General features: G+C 57.4%; 1 protein-coding gene across 4 annotated transcripts; it reads left to right on the top strand.

The window, feature by feature from the left end:
* The first annotated feature begins 5246 nt into the window (after positions 1–5246).
* EMILIN1 (elastin microfibril interfacer 1) lies at positions 5247–13096 on the top strand. 4 transcript variants are annotated; one of them, XM_001502554.6, is made up of 8 exons: positions 5267–5926; positions 6865–6990; positions 7422–7642; positions 8740–10662; positions 11025–11141; positions 11587–11604; positions 11763–11900; positions 12328–13096. In XM_001502554.6, exons 1-8 carry the CDS (start codon positions 5757–5759, stop codon positions 12663–12665), a joined length of 3051 nt encoding a protein of 1016 aa, XP_001502604.3. In that variant the 5' UTR covers positions 5267–5756; the 3' UTR covers positions 12666–13096. The 4 variants fall into 4 exon arrangements, 2 of the variants coding, with proteins under 2 accessions (XP_001502604.3, XP_070091805.1); XM_070235704.1 differs by having other exon boundaries at positions 5611–5926; positions 6847–6990; XR_011426146.1 differs by lacking the exon at positions 11587–11604 and having other exon boundaries at positions 5247–5926; positions 11025–11145; positions 11745–11900.
* The last annotated feature ends 255 nt before the right edge of the window (positions 13097–13351 follow it).

The raw sequence follows: 13351 nt of genomic DNA, 5'->3' as shown, positions 1-13351 counted from the left end.
TGGGCCCTGCCTTCAGGGTCCCCTCCCTGGCCTGATGGGCGGGGAGGGGCGTGAGAGGCAGTGCAGAATGGGGACAGTGCTGGGGCGGCCGGGTGCTCCTCTCCTCGGCGCCAGGCTTTCTGCCCCACTTCCGCCAAATAGAACGATTCCGCTGGAGATCTGACTGGTGCCTGCCTTACCCGGGCTCCCTCCCTCCACCCCACCCCCGGAGGTGGGCGTCTGAAATAGGGCGGACCCTCCCGGAACCGAAACCCAAACCGTGGGACCGCGACCAAGTGGGAAATCACCCCCCGGATGTGAGGGAGGGGAAGGGCTGTGACAAGCAAGAGGGGTCGTGGTTTCGGAGATGAGTGTGTCACCGAGGAGAAAGAAGAAAGATGACTGGGTAGATGTCCAACAGTCTGGTGAGGGGAAAGACACTCTCGGGCTCCACAGCCCTCTGCCCAGCCAGAACCTACTCCCCACTTACTCCTTGCTTTCCCTCAGCTTCACCATAAAAGGGAAGGGCACTGAGCCAGGCTGAGGCCGGGGGCTGGGCTGTTGTTGCTCTGGAGCTGTCAGGAGTAATGGAAGCCAGTTGCTTTGTGGTAGAGGGGGGCCAGGGCTCAGGGGATGCCTCTGCTTCTCTGAGCCAAAGAAAACTACAGGAGCAGCTATGGGGCTGGAACAGCTGGGTCAGGGAACCAACTTGCCGCCTGTGTGCACTGTGAGTTAGGGGTGCACTAGCCCAGAGTGGGCTTCCCTGGCCTGGGACCATTAGCAGTTTGTCCTTCATGCTCCAGCCCAGTGACTCAAGCTCAGTCTCTGCCTTTAGCAGTCTGTAGTTCCCCTGCCCTCCCCTACCTCACCCCCCAGCCCCCACCCAGTATTTCCCAGAAATTTAGAATCCCAAGCCCATGTCCTCTCCAGATAGTGAAACCCCCGACTCCCTTATGTCTCCCTCCTGTGTCCCTCAGCGAGCAGTCTGGTCCCAGCTCTGTTCTGGGAAAATGAGGGTCTAGGGCTCAAAAGATTACACACATTATGCTTCGTGTCTCCCAGAAATTTGAAGCGGATCCAAGTCCAACCAGACACTCAGATCTACTGTAGAAACAGAACTAGACCTCTAAAACTAGACCCTGGAAAGTAGATTTCTAGGCTGCAAGTGACATGAGGGAAGCCCTTGGAAGTGCTTCAGATTTCCAAGTTGTCCTGAAACCAACTGACCCAGATACAAAGTACCCTAGACTGTTAGAGCTGAAGGGGGCCCTCAGGATCATTTTATAAAGAAGCAAACAGGCCCAGAAGGTACTTGATTTCACCAAGGTTCTACAACTGGTTAGAGGCAGTGTTGCCTGATCCTCTGTCCTCTATTCCATACTCCATGTCAGTCTGTGGACTCAATAGGTCGTCCCAGGGTCAGGGATAAGAGGAAAAAGATTTGTTTTGGAACCATCCAGAAATGTCCTTCACCTCCCAGAACTTCCTGTGCCTAGGTCAGCGAGTCTTTATCAGGCTTGAATGGGTCATTTGGCCTAGTGCCTGGAGGAACTGAGATTAAAAACGGTCTCCAGGACTAAACTAGACTCAGCTAAGAACTAACAAAGCTTGAAAAAAGCTTGGATGGAGAAGTATGTGGGAAGCAAGACATGGAGAGCCTCATCCTGGGGGGAGTAGAGGGAGGGGGAGAGGATGGAGGGGAACCAGGACCCGCGTGGAGCCTAACCTCTGTGATTAGTTTGACATTTTCAAGAAGACATGAGGTCAGGATTAGGTTCAGGAGTGAAAAAGCAACAAGACCTGGGAAAAGGGGCCTGGACCCTGAGTCCAAGGAGGTTGGCTCCTAAAGTACTGTACCTGTGGGAAGGGTTGGAGGGAAAAGGAAGATGTGTGCGTTTGAGCAGGAGTGGACTTTTGCTCAAGAGTCTCCACAAGCTTGAATTACTATCTGGGTTTTCATGACCGAAGGCCCAATTCGTATTATTTCCCTTTTCTTCCTTCCGATATTCCATCATCTGACAGGGGGCGTTAGACATAAAGTGTTCCTTACTGCTGGTGCCCCTGGGCACCTGAGCTCATTGCTCAGTCAGTGATGGTTGACTGAATGAGTTGTTTGCCTAGTATAACCAAGATTTCCCTCTGACACTAGACCCTTGGAAATTCCCTGTCTTGGAGAGGTTATAAAATAGATCTTGTACTAGTGCCCCAGGGTCTTAGCCTTTTTCGGTCTCAGGAATTCTCTTGCCACTTGCTTTGGAAATTTGTGGCTACCTGCCAGTGTCACCACTGCATTCTCTCTAAACCTAGTCTCCATTGTTGCCTGCATGCCCCACACCTCAGGCTTCCTCAGTGAACCCAGATCTGATTTGAGATCTCACAGATATTCATGTTGGCCCCTAGGTCTTCGCTCCTAATTACAGGACTAAATGAAATGCAACATACTGCAATTGTATTTCAAAACCAACATTTTTGACTTGACACACTTAAAATATAACAGATTTTTAAACTTAAGAGGGCAGGCAAAGGAATGGGTAACAACTGAGCAGTGACAAGATGGCTGGGATGACTTTTCAGGTTGCTAGAGACCCCCTAAAGGGAAAGAAGAGGGGAAAGAGCAGAGAAAGAAAACCCACAGCAGCAGCCAGGGCAACCTGGAGGGGAAGCGGCTTCCTGCCAGGGCCAGAGCCTAGAACTGATGCAGAGTCCAGGGACAAAGCTGCACCCTTCCACTACAGCTCCTATGAAATGAGGATCTCCTAGGACCATTTCCTTCAAGTCTCCCTGTGCTGATCCCTACACCTCTAAGGGGCAGCAGCCAGAAATTTCCATTTCCATTGGTTCCAGCATTCTGTCTTTTTATAAATAAGGGGTTTTTTTTAATGCTTTTTTTTTGATGAGGAAGATTAGTTCTGAACTAGCATCTATTACCAATCTTCCCTTTTTCTTTTTCCTCCCTGAAGCCTCAGGTCATAGTTGTATATCCTAGTTGTAAGCCATTCTAGTTCTTCTGTGTGGGATGCTGCCACAGCATGGCTTGATGAGTGATGTGTAGGTCCGTGCCTGAGATCCAAACTAGTGAACCCCAGGCCGTGGAAGCAGAGCCGTGAACTTAACCACTTGGCCACAGGGCTGGACCCCAGCATTCTTTCTTTTCACCAACATTTCTCCCTGCCATCAGGCTCACATTCTGGGCCATAGGACCTCAGAGACAGATCACTCAGAGTCACATTGAAGATTTGGTGGCATCCATTCTCATGGTTTCCAACTATTGCCCTGCAAATTGTTCCCAGAATCAAGACCCAGATTTCTAACCTGTCCTGGACATGCATTTCCATTGAGATGTGTTACTGTCATCTTAAATTCAGTATGTCCAAACTTAGATCATCTTTCTTTCCTCCAAACCTGCTCTTCTTCTTGACTTACCCATCCTGGCTCAAACCCTGGAATCTTCTCTGGTGTCTCCCTTCATCTGGTCTCTCATTACCCAGGCAGTCACCAAGCAGTCACAGCCTCCTCTTCCAAGTCTGCATCACTTTGCAATGTAGAATTTGGAAGGGACCTTAGACATAGCAGACAACAGACCTCCAGTGGAGTCATGGGATTTGCTCAAAGTGATAACACTACTGAGAGGAGGAGCTGGAACCAGCTCCATTGTCCCCTAACACCCTGCCCATTGCTCTTGCTGACCGTGTCTTCTTGCTACATGTGAATGACCCCTACTCAAATGCTTGTAATCCAAGCTCTTAACCAGTTATCTGAGTCTTTCCCTAATTTTTCCACAGTCTACTTCTCTTTCTGTCCCACTTCCTCTTGACACAAATAAGAGCTAACATTTATTGAGCTTTGACCATATGCCAGACACTTTTCTAAGTGCTTTACATGTTTTAACATAATCCCCACAAACCTAGGAAGGGGGATACTATTATTATTCCATGTTGTAGAGGAGGAAACTGAGGCAGACCACCTTCCCCAACCTGGAATCTTCCGGCTCCCTTTCTCTGTTCTTCACTCCCCCCCCCCCCACCCCCGCCACTGTTCAGGTTCTCTCTCTTCCAACAGCTCTTCTCTGACTCTTCTCAGCAACCAGCTGTCTTCCCCCTCCTCTTCCCCAGAACATGCTGCATCCATTTGTCTGGCCCCCTCGGCACTCTGTCTATCCTGCCCTTGTTAATTCTCTGTTCTGGAGCTTGTCTCCCATCCCCAGCAGCCCCAGCTGCTCCTCACTGAGTCTTATACATGCTTTGCTACCTGGGTGCCTGCAAGGCACCTGGCACACAGCACTCTCGCCTCCTTTCTCTGTAGTCCTTCCACTTCGCTCTCCTGAGTGTGCCCACACACAGGGAGACCTCGTCCAGGACACAATGCTGAGGGGCCAGATGGTGAAGGGAGCCCAGCTGACAGATTCAGACATCACTGGTCAGACTGATGGCTGAATGTGACTGAGTTCCTTGCCTGCTACAGAGGCTATCAGACTTGCCTCCAGGCTAGGGAGTGAATCCTTTGGCACTATATAGATAGGACCCAGTTTACCTCCCTCCCTCCCCTCCCCCACTGATGGCCTGACCTTCACCAAGACAAGCCTGGGACCCGTATTTATTCGGCCTTTCAAGAGACTCTTTTTCCTCTTGCCCATGTCCTCTCCATGCTTGACAGAAGACTGCTCCCCCATTTCTAGATTCCTGTCTTCCTCTTCTGGCTTCTCTGAATTTCCTGCCTGCCTCAATGGAGTCCTTTTCCTTCTCCTCCCTGGCCCAGTAACCCTCTCTCCTCTCCTTTCTCCCAAATCATTGACCTAGGTATTTAGATTCTAATCGCAGCCCTGCTCTTGACTTGGGTTTCCTTGAACAAGTTACTTTCCCACTCTGGGCCTCAACTTTCACATCTATAAAAGGAGGCAGCTGAACTCGATGGTGAGTGATGTTCTGTTGAGCCTACAAGTCCATTCTCCCTTTTATAGTCCTCCCCTCCTCCTCTCCCCTCTAGGCTTGCCTCTCAGGTCTCTTTCCCAGGGGAGGCCTGCCCTGGCCCCAGGAGAGCTGTGGCTCCAGCTCCCGTTCCCTGTCTCAGCGACCAGCCCTGGGCCTTCCCCCCAGCGCTGGCCCCGGCTCCGCTCCATGTGGCCCGTCTGAGAGGCTGGCCCCAAGCCCGGCGGCAACTCCACATTTCTCTGTTTTTCCTTTTTTTTTCTCTCTTTCCCGGAGTTAACAAGAAGCAGATGTGGCGCACGATGGTTGGAGAGATGGGGGGAGGAAGGGGGAGGCTGGACCGCCAGCCAGACAGGGGGGAAGGGAGAGGAGTGAGCAAGAGAGGGAGGCGAGAGGCCAGGGCCCGCCCCACAGCCACTCTTGTGCCTCTCAACAGCCACAGGGGCAAAGCCCTGTCACCCCCAGGATCTGGTCATTGGGGAAAACAGGGAGACCAGAGGACGGCCAGCTGAGCAAAGGAGCAGAGGCCCAGGAACCAGCATCTGAGACGGGCAGGGACCAGGCGCAGGAGGCCAGGGGCACAGAGAACAAACTCCCCTCAGAAGTGGAGAAGAGGAGAGCGGAAGGAACCGAGGGAGGGACAGACAGGAGCCTGAGGAGGAAAGAGGAGGGGGAGAGGGGTCAGGCCAGGCAGCCAAGGAGGAGGCGTGTGGCTGGGGGCTGCCGGCAGGAAGCTGGGGACAGGACCTGACCGCGCTGTCCCTCGGAGCAGCGGCATCCCCCGCTCCAGGCAGAGGCGCCAGTGGTCAGGCTGGGATGTGCCTCTGAGGGCCACCGCGGAGCGCCCCCATCATGGCCCCCAGCACTTTCTGGAGCTGCTACCTCTGCTGCCTGCTGACCACAGCTGTGAGGGCAGCTAGCTACCCTCCTCGTGGTTACAGCCTCTACACAGGGAGTGGCGGGGCCCTCAGCCCTGGAGGGCCCCAGGCCCAGAGTGCCCCCCGGCCTGCCAGCCGACACAGGTAAGAGTCTGGGTCCCGGCCCAAGACTGGGGGTGGGTGGGAAGGTGGGTCAGAAGAAGGTGGATATCCCGGTCCCTGCCTTGCCTACCCTAATACAGAGAAGAGGGGGAGAGGAAGCCCCCCATTAGGTGGCTCCTCACACAGTTAACTTCCTCCTGGGCATTTCCAGGGACCCCTGAATAGATAGGTCCCCCTGTCTAACCTCAGGGGGATCAGCTCCCACATCCTCCCCAGGTGCCCAGGGAAACTACCCTGAGAAGCAGGAGCCAGGCCTTCCTGCCAGTTGCCAGCTGCGTACCAGCCTGGGATCCTTGGGCAGACCTTTTATGCCTTTCTAGGGCTTCCTCAGCCCCATCCAGTAATCCATGTTTGAGACACCACTCCTACTCTGCTCCTTTTGGCTCTCCAGCCAGACACAGATCAGAGGCTGGCATGAATGGGGCCAGGAGTGTAGAACTGCAAGCCCCAAGGAGGGCAGGATTTATCAGTAGCTTATTCTCCGCTTAACCCTGGGCTGGACCCCTTCCTGCCCCATCTTCTCCCCTGAGGGGTGGGTGGAAGCCAGCATCCAGGGGGTCACCAGAGGGACCTGGCTAGCCAGCTCATACAGGTCACACCAAGGTGGGGATTGAGACAGAAAGGGACACGGATGAATGTGTGAATTCAGAGGCTCCCCAGGACCCCCTAGCCATGAGGATATACTTATCGTAGTTGTGGTTTTCCATTCTGCGCTTCCTCTCCCCATCTTGAAAAGTCTTTATCAATTCCTGCCTCACAGGAAGGCGTGGGGGGAGCTGCCCCTGCCAAAGCCCTGGCTCCCACTGGTCCCCAGGGGCCCTTCATCTTTTGACCCTCCCTCAGCCCCTCTGGAAGCCCCAGGGCCCTCCTCTGGGGCATGTGTCTCTGGCCCTTGGGTCCAGGTGGGGTTGTACCTGCAGGAACTGGTGTGCCTACGTGGTGACCCGGACAGTGAGCTGTGTCCTTGAGGATGGAGTAGAGACCTTCATCAAGCCCGACTACCAGCCCTGTGGCTGGGGCCAGCCCCAGTGTCCCCGAAGCATCATGTGAGCCTCCTTGCTGGGGGAGGGTGGGCACTTGGTGGGGGTTGGGCTAGGGCAGAAGGCCAGCAGCCAACTCAGGGAATTCATACAAAGCAAGGGGCAGGACCAGGGTCTTCAGTCATAGCCCTTTTGAGGAGATGCTGAGGCAACAGTTTGGCTGGTGGGATGTTGAGGGCAAACTTTTACCTAGGCCACCCTAGCAGCCCGCAAATGCTTTCTCTGGGCTGGGTCATGCTCAAGGAGGGGAGTTCAAGGTTCCAGCACAGGACAAGGGGAGGAAGAACAGGGATTTGACCTTTGGCCAACATGCTGACAGCTGTCAAGTGAGCAAGGCCACATGCTGGACAGTAAGGGGGACCCAGCCTGAGGGACAGGCCGTGCCCACCAGCAGCTGCACAGGGAGGAGTAAAGAGGCCTCCCTCTGCCTCTCCCAGGTACCGCAGCTTCCTCCGCCCTCGCTACCGCGTGGCCTACAAGACAGTGACGGATATGGAGTGGAGGTGCTGTCAGGGGTACGGGGGTGATGACTGTGCTGAGGGCCCTGCCCCAGCTCTGGGTCCTGCACCTACCACACCACGGCCCCAGATCCGGCCTGCCCGCCCCAACCTCTCTGGCTCCAGTGCAGGCAGCCACCTGAGTGGACTAGGGGGGGAAGGTGAGTATGGGAGCCGCTGGGGAGAGAAGTGGGAGATGGTGCTGGGTGGGAAATGTGGGGCCAGGCTGCTGAGGGAAAAACCCCGTGCTCCGAGTCAGAAGAAAGGGACAGAAGGGAGTTAATGGGATCCCTGAAATTCCCTGCCCTCCTGCAGAGAGATTGAGACCCAGAGAAAAAGAAAGCAGAGAAAGAGAACGTGCTCACGCACGCCCACATGTGGCCAAGATACTTCATAGCTGGGAACAGCTGCGGGAGGAAGGGGGCATTCCTTCGAGAAGCTTGGTCCAAGGGGATAGAGAGTTGAGACTACAAGTCCTAGCATGCACTGCAACCGACTACCGGTCCCAGGCCCCTCGGTGGCCTCTGGAGACTGCAGGTCCCAGAATGCAGCCGTCCCTTTTGCCTTCCCTGCGTGCCAGGCACTGCGGCATGCTGTGTTTGCCTGCCAGGGAGATAGCCATCCTGTCATTATGGAAACAGGAACTTCTGGCTGACTCGCCCACCACGCAGCTAGCGCCCCCACAGGCTTGTCGCAGAACCTAGTTTGTCCCTGTGGTGGTGTGGAGAGGTGCCACCCTGGAATAGCCACTGTTGTGGGGCCCACAGTGCCTCCCCAACATTCCCATTTCGCGCGCCCTGAGGGAGCGACAACGTGTCATTCCCCTTTCACAGATGAGGAAACAGTTTCCATAAAGTTCAGAGGCAACTCTGGACAATGGAAAGGACTTGGGGTTGGTGGTCACATGGATGACCTGGTGTTGGAACTTGGCTCTGCCGCTTATTAAACTTGTGATCCATGGCCCAGTTACTTAATCTCTCTGCTCCTCTGTTACCCAGTGTACAAAATGGGAAGAGCTAATGGTTTCTGCCCACTGGAGTTGTTGTAAGGGGGAAAGAGCTGGTACAAATTTGGCTTAGAGGCATTCAGTGAATGGCATTTCCTTCCATATTTTCCTCCCCAAATCACCCAGCTAAAAAGTGGCTGAATCAGCTAGGACCTCAGACCCCTCGTTGGAGTTGGGGAGAGCAGGGCCTAGGAGGTAGGCACTGAGCTCTGAAGTTGACCCCTCTGCCTTATGCCTTCCCCTCTCACCCAGGTCCCGGGGAGTCCGAGAAGGTGCAGCAGCTGGAGGAGCAGGTGCAGAGCCTAACAAAGGAGCTGCAGGGCCTTCGGGGCGTCCTGCAGGGACTGAGTGGGCGCCTGGCGGAAGATGTCCAGAGGGCTGTGGAGACAGCCTTTAATGGGAGGCAGCAGCCAGCAGATGCAGCTGCCCGCCCTGGTGTGCACGAAACCCTCAATGAGATCCAGCAGCAGCTGCAGCTCCTGGACAACCGCGTCTCCACCCATGACCAGGAGCTGGGCCATCTCAACAACCATCACAGTGGAGGTGGCGGTAGCGGCAGGGCCCTGGACCCAGCCCCAGCCCCGCCTGGCCACAGTGAGGAGCCGCTGCGGGAGCTGGAGCGGAGACTGCAGGAGTCCTGCTCTGTGTGCCTGGCGGGGCTGGATGGCTTCCGCCGGCAGCAGCAGGAGGACAGGGAGCGACTGCGAGCACTGGAGAAGCTCTTGGCCTCTGTGGAGGAGCGGCAGCGGCAGCTCACCGGGCAGACCCTGGGCCGCAGGCCCCCTCAGGAATGCTGCCCTCCGGAGCTGGGCAGGCGTCTAGCAGAGCTGGAGCGGAGGCTGGATGTAGTGGCTGGCTCAGTGACAGTGCTGAGCGGGCGGCGAGGCACGGAGCTGGGAGGAGCAGCCGGGCAGGGCGGTCACCCCCCAGGCTATACCAGTTTAGCATCCCGCCTCTCTCGCCTGGAGGACCGATTCAACTCCACCTTGGGTCCTTCGGAGGAACAGGAGGAGGGCTGGCCTGGGCGTCCTGGGGGCCTGGGCCACTGGCTGCCTGCTGCCCAGGGCCGACTAGAGAAACTGGAGGGGCTGCTGACCAATGTGAGTGGGGAGCTGGGTGGGCGACTGGATCTGCTGGAAGAGCAGGTGGCAGGGGCTGTACAGGCATGTGGGCAGCTCTGCTCTGGGGCCCCAGAGGAGCAAGACGCCCAGGTCAGCGAGATCCTTAGTGCCTTGGAGCGCAGGGTGCTGGACAGTGAGGGGCAGCTGCACCTCGTGGGCTCTGGCCTGCACAAGTTGGAAGCAGCTGGGGATGCCCGGCAGGCCATGCTGGAAAGACTGCAAGGGGTAGTGGGCCAGCTCCAGGGTCGTATCGATGCGCAGGATGAGACAGCCACAGAGTTCACACTGCAGCTGAATCTCACGGCTGCGCGAGTGGGCCAGCTGGAGGGTCTGCTGCAAGCCCGTGGGGAGGAGGGCTGTGGGGCCTGTGGGGGTGTCCAAGAGGAACTGGGCCGTCTTCGGGATGGTGTGGAGCGCTGCTCCTGCCCCCTGTTACCACCTCGGGGCCCTGGGGCTGGTCCAGGTGTTGGGGGACCAAGCCGTGGGCCTCTGGACGGCTTCAGTGTGTTTGGGGGCAGTTCCGGCTCAGCCCTGCAGGCCCTGCAAGGAGAGCTCTCTGAGGTTATTCTTACCTTCAGCTCCCTCAATGACTCACTGCATGAGCTCCAGACCACCGTAGAGGGCCAGGGCTCTGATCTGGCTGACCTGGGAGCCACCAAGGACCGCATCATCTCTGAGATTAATAGGCTGCAGCAGGAGGCCACAGAGCATGCTACAGAGAGTGAGGAGCGCTTCCGAGGCCTGGAAGAGGGACAGGCACAGGCCGGCCAGTGCCCCAGCCTAGAGGGACGATTGGGCCGCCTTGAGGGAGTCTGTGAACGATTGGACACAGTGGCTGGGGGACTGCAGGGCCTGCGTGAGGGCCTTTCCAGACACGTGGCTGGGCTCTGGGCTGGGCTGCGGGAAACCAACAGCACCAGCCAGACACAGGCAGCCCTGCTGGAGAAGCTGTTGGGGGGGCAAGCAGGCCTGGGCAGGCGGCTCGGTGCCCTCAACAGCTCCCTGCTGCTCCTGGAGGACCGGCTTCACCAGCTCAGTCTGAAGGATCTCACTGGTGAGGGGGCAAGAGGAGGGATGGGGTGGGGGGTACCCCTTTCAAGTCCTTTCTCCTCCTCCTACCCCACAGCAACCCAGCCTTAACCTCCTCTACTTTCTCCTTGCTCTACCCAGCATGAATGGCAGACCCAGCACTGTCCCAGGGGTTGGTTTGTTCACAAAAGATGATCCAAGGTCCCAGCTCCCTGCCCTCCCCTGGCAGCTCAGACAGGGCTGTGAGTGGAGGTGGGGCTGCTCTGCCAGCCAGGTCTCCAGCATGGGTAGCAAGGGGCCCCATCACCCTGTTCATGGAGCAACCACCTTTCTGCCCTTTGGAAACTCCTTATATGACTGTCCTTCAACTTAGTTTTGTCACTGTAGGGCCTGCAGGTGAGGCTGGGCCCCCAGGTCCTCCTGGGGTGCAGGGACCCCCAGGCCCTGCTGGACCTCCAGGACCTCCAGGCAAGGATGGACAAAAGGGGCCTATTGGGCCACCAGGTATGTGGGCTGAGATCCATGCTGTAGCCAGGGTTACCACCCCCCTGGGCAGCCCCAGGCTTGACATTCCACTCTGAACTTGACAGAAAAGGGGGAAAGGGGCAAAGAATTGGGAGTCCTACATGGCTGATAGTGACAAGGAATGTGACTAGGAGCTGGGACAGTCACTGTGTTGGCTAACTGGATATGGTAGCCTCACTGCTGTATTGAAGACCAAGGCTGAGCCTACGAGGGCTCCATAGGGTGTGAAAGGCTGGGGGCTAGGGCTTACAGTCCAGCAGTTGAACAGAATGGACCTTATTCATTCCTCCTTTTCTTGATATCCTGATTCCTGCTTTGCAGTCTGCATAGCACTTAGCACAGTGGGACAGACTCAGTGGATGTTTGCTGAGTGACTTAGCAAGAGCTACCCTATTTCTCACTGCTCCCTTTCTTCTTCCCACAGGTCCCCAAGGCGAACAGGGTAAGTGCCTCGCATTAGATGCTGGAAGGAGGGGAACTGAACTAGGGGTTGGAGGATGGAAGCCCTCGGGCAGCGCTGGGGGTAGAGACCAGGGAGGGAAGGGGGCTGGGCAGCTCTGCACTGAGCATCCACTTTGACAGCCACTCTGCCCCACTCAGGAGTAGAGGGGGCACCGGCAGCCTCTGTGCCCCGGGTCGCCTTTTCAGCTGCCCTGAGTTTGCCCCGGTCTGAACCAGGAACAGTGCCCTTCGACAGAGTCCTGCTCAACGATGGGGGCTACTATGATCCAGAGACTGGTGAGCCTGGGAGCGGGCACGCAGGGCCCGGGGAAGCAGCAAGGCTGTGCAGTGATATGTTCTTGTTCTTGCCCCTTTGGACAAGGCGACTTTTTTCATGCTCTGGTTTGGGAGACCCTGATTCTTTCCTTCATGTATTCATTCTCACTATAGCTTGGGCTGAGGGGTGGGTTGGGAGGGAAGGAGCCATTGGTTCTACAGCTCTTTATCGGGGGCCTGCTCTTGCCCCAGCACTGTTTCAAGTACTGGGGGTGGGTAATGAACAAAACCCCAAATTCCCCGCCCTCCTGGATTTGACATTCTAGTGGAAGAGAGGTGAAAAGACCCAGTGGGTCCCTCCCTAGTCCAGGCTTTCTGGGTGGCCTCCCCGAGGCCTTCCAGGACGCTGCCACCTGTCTCCCCTCCTGAATGCCATCTTTGTCCCCAGGTGTTTTCACGGCGCCACTGGCTGGACGCTACTTGCTGAGCGCGGTGCTGACTGGGCACCGGCACGAGAAGGTGGAAGCTGTGCTGTCCCGCTCTAACTTGGGCGTGGCCCGCATCGACTCCGGTGGCTATGAGCCCGAGGGCCTGGAAAATAAGCCGGTGGCCGAGAGCCAGCCCAGCCCGGGCGCCCTGGGCGTCTTCAGCCTCATTCTGCCCCTGCAGGCCGGGGACACGGTCTGCATCGACCTGGTCATGGGGCAGTTGGCGCACTCCGAGGAGCCACTCACCATCTTTAGCGGCGCCCTGCTCTACGGGGACCTGGAGCTTGAACAGGTGTAGACAGGGGGCCGGGCCGCACCGGCCCGAAGTGTCTATGCCGGCCAAAGAGCCAGCGGGGGCGGTGGGCTTTCCCGGGTCCCCGCCTGGGACCGGGCACCGTCCTGGCACCCCAGCCCCGGGCGAGCCGCCGTCTCCGGACCCGCTGCGGCACAGGCGCCCAGAACAATCTCCTCCCCACGGCTGGAGCGCGCCGGGTCGGGGACTCCAGGGTCCCCTCGTCCAGACTTTTGGCCTGATCGCCGTCCCCTGCAGGACTCGGACTGCAGAGGAGCCGATCCTCACGCCCTTTGCTCCCCTAACTGGCCCTCTAGGCCGGTTCCCTGGGCTCCAGGGCTCTCCCGGGGAGGCTCCGGCCACCACCGCCATACTAAACTATTCAGGAATAAAGACACTTGGTTTTTTCTAAAAAAAACAAAACAAAACAAAACAAACCGTCTGCTCCAGTATGTGTTCATGGGTGGACAGGAGTGCACAGGGGACGGGGAGCGGGGAGCCCCGGGTTCCGGGCCCCGCCTGCGCCCTCCGCTCTGCTGGGGGTGGCTCTGCCCGCCTTTGCTCTGGGCCACCAGGTGCGCCGGCTGCTGAGAGCCCTGCCGGGCCGTCCTCCCTATCACGCCCGTTCCTCCCGCGCCCGCCAGGGGGTGCTGGGAGCCGAGCCCGCCGCGCCGCCGGCGCCGTCTCCCGTC

Source organism: Equus caballus, chromosome 15 (assembly GCF_041296265.1).
Source record: "Equus caballus isolate H_3958 breed thoroughbred chromosome 15, TB-T2T, whole genome shotgun sequence".
Taxonomy (NCBI): Eukaryota; Metazoa; Chordata; class Mammalia; order Perissodactyla; family Equidae; genus Equus; species Equus caballus.
The sequence above is the reverse complement of the archived record's forward strand: the minus strand, read 5'-3'. Positions and strand labels throughout refer to the sequence as shown.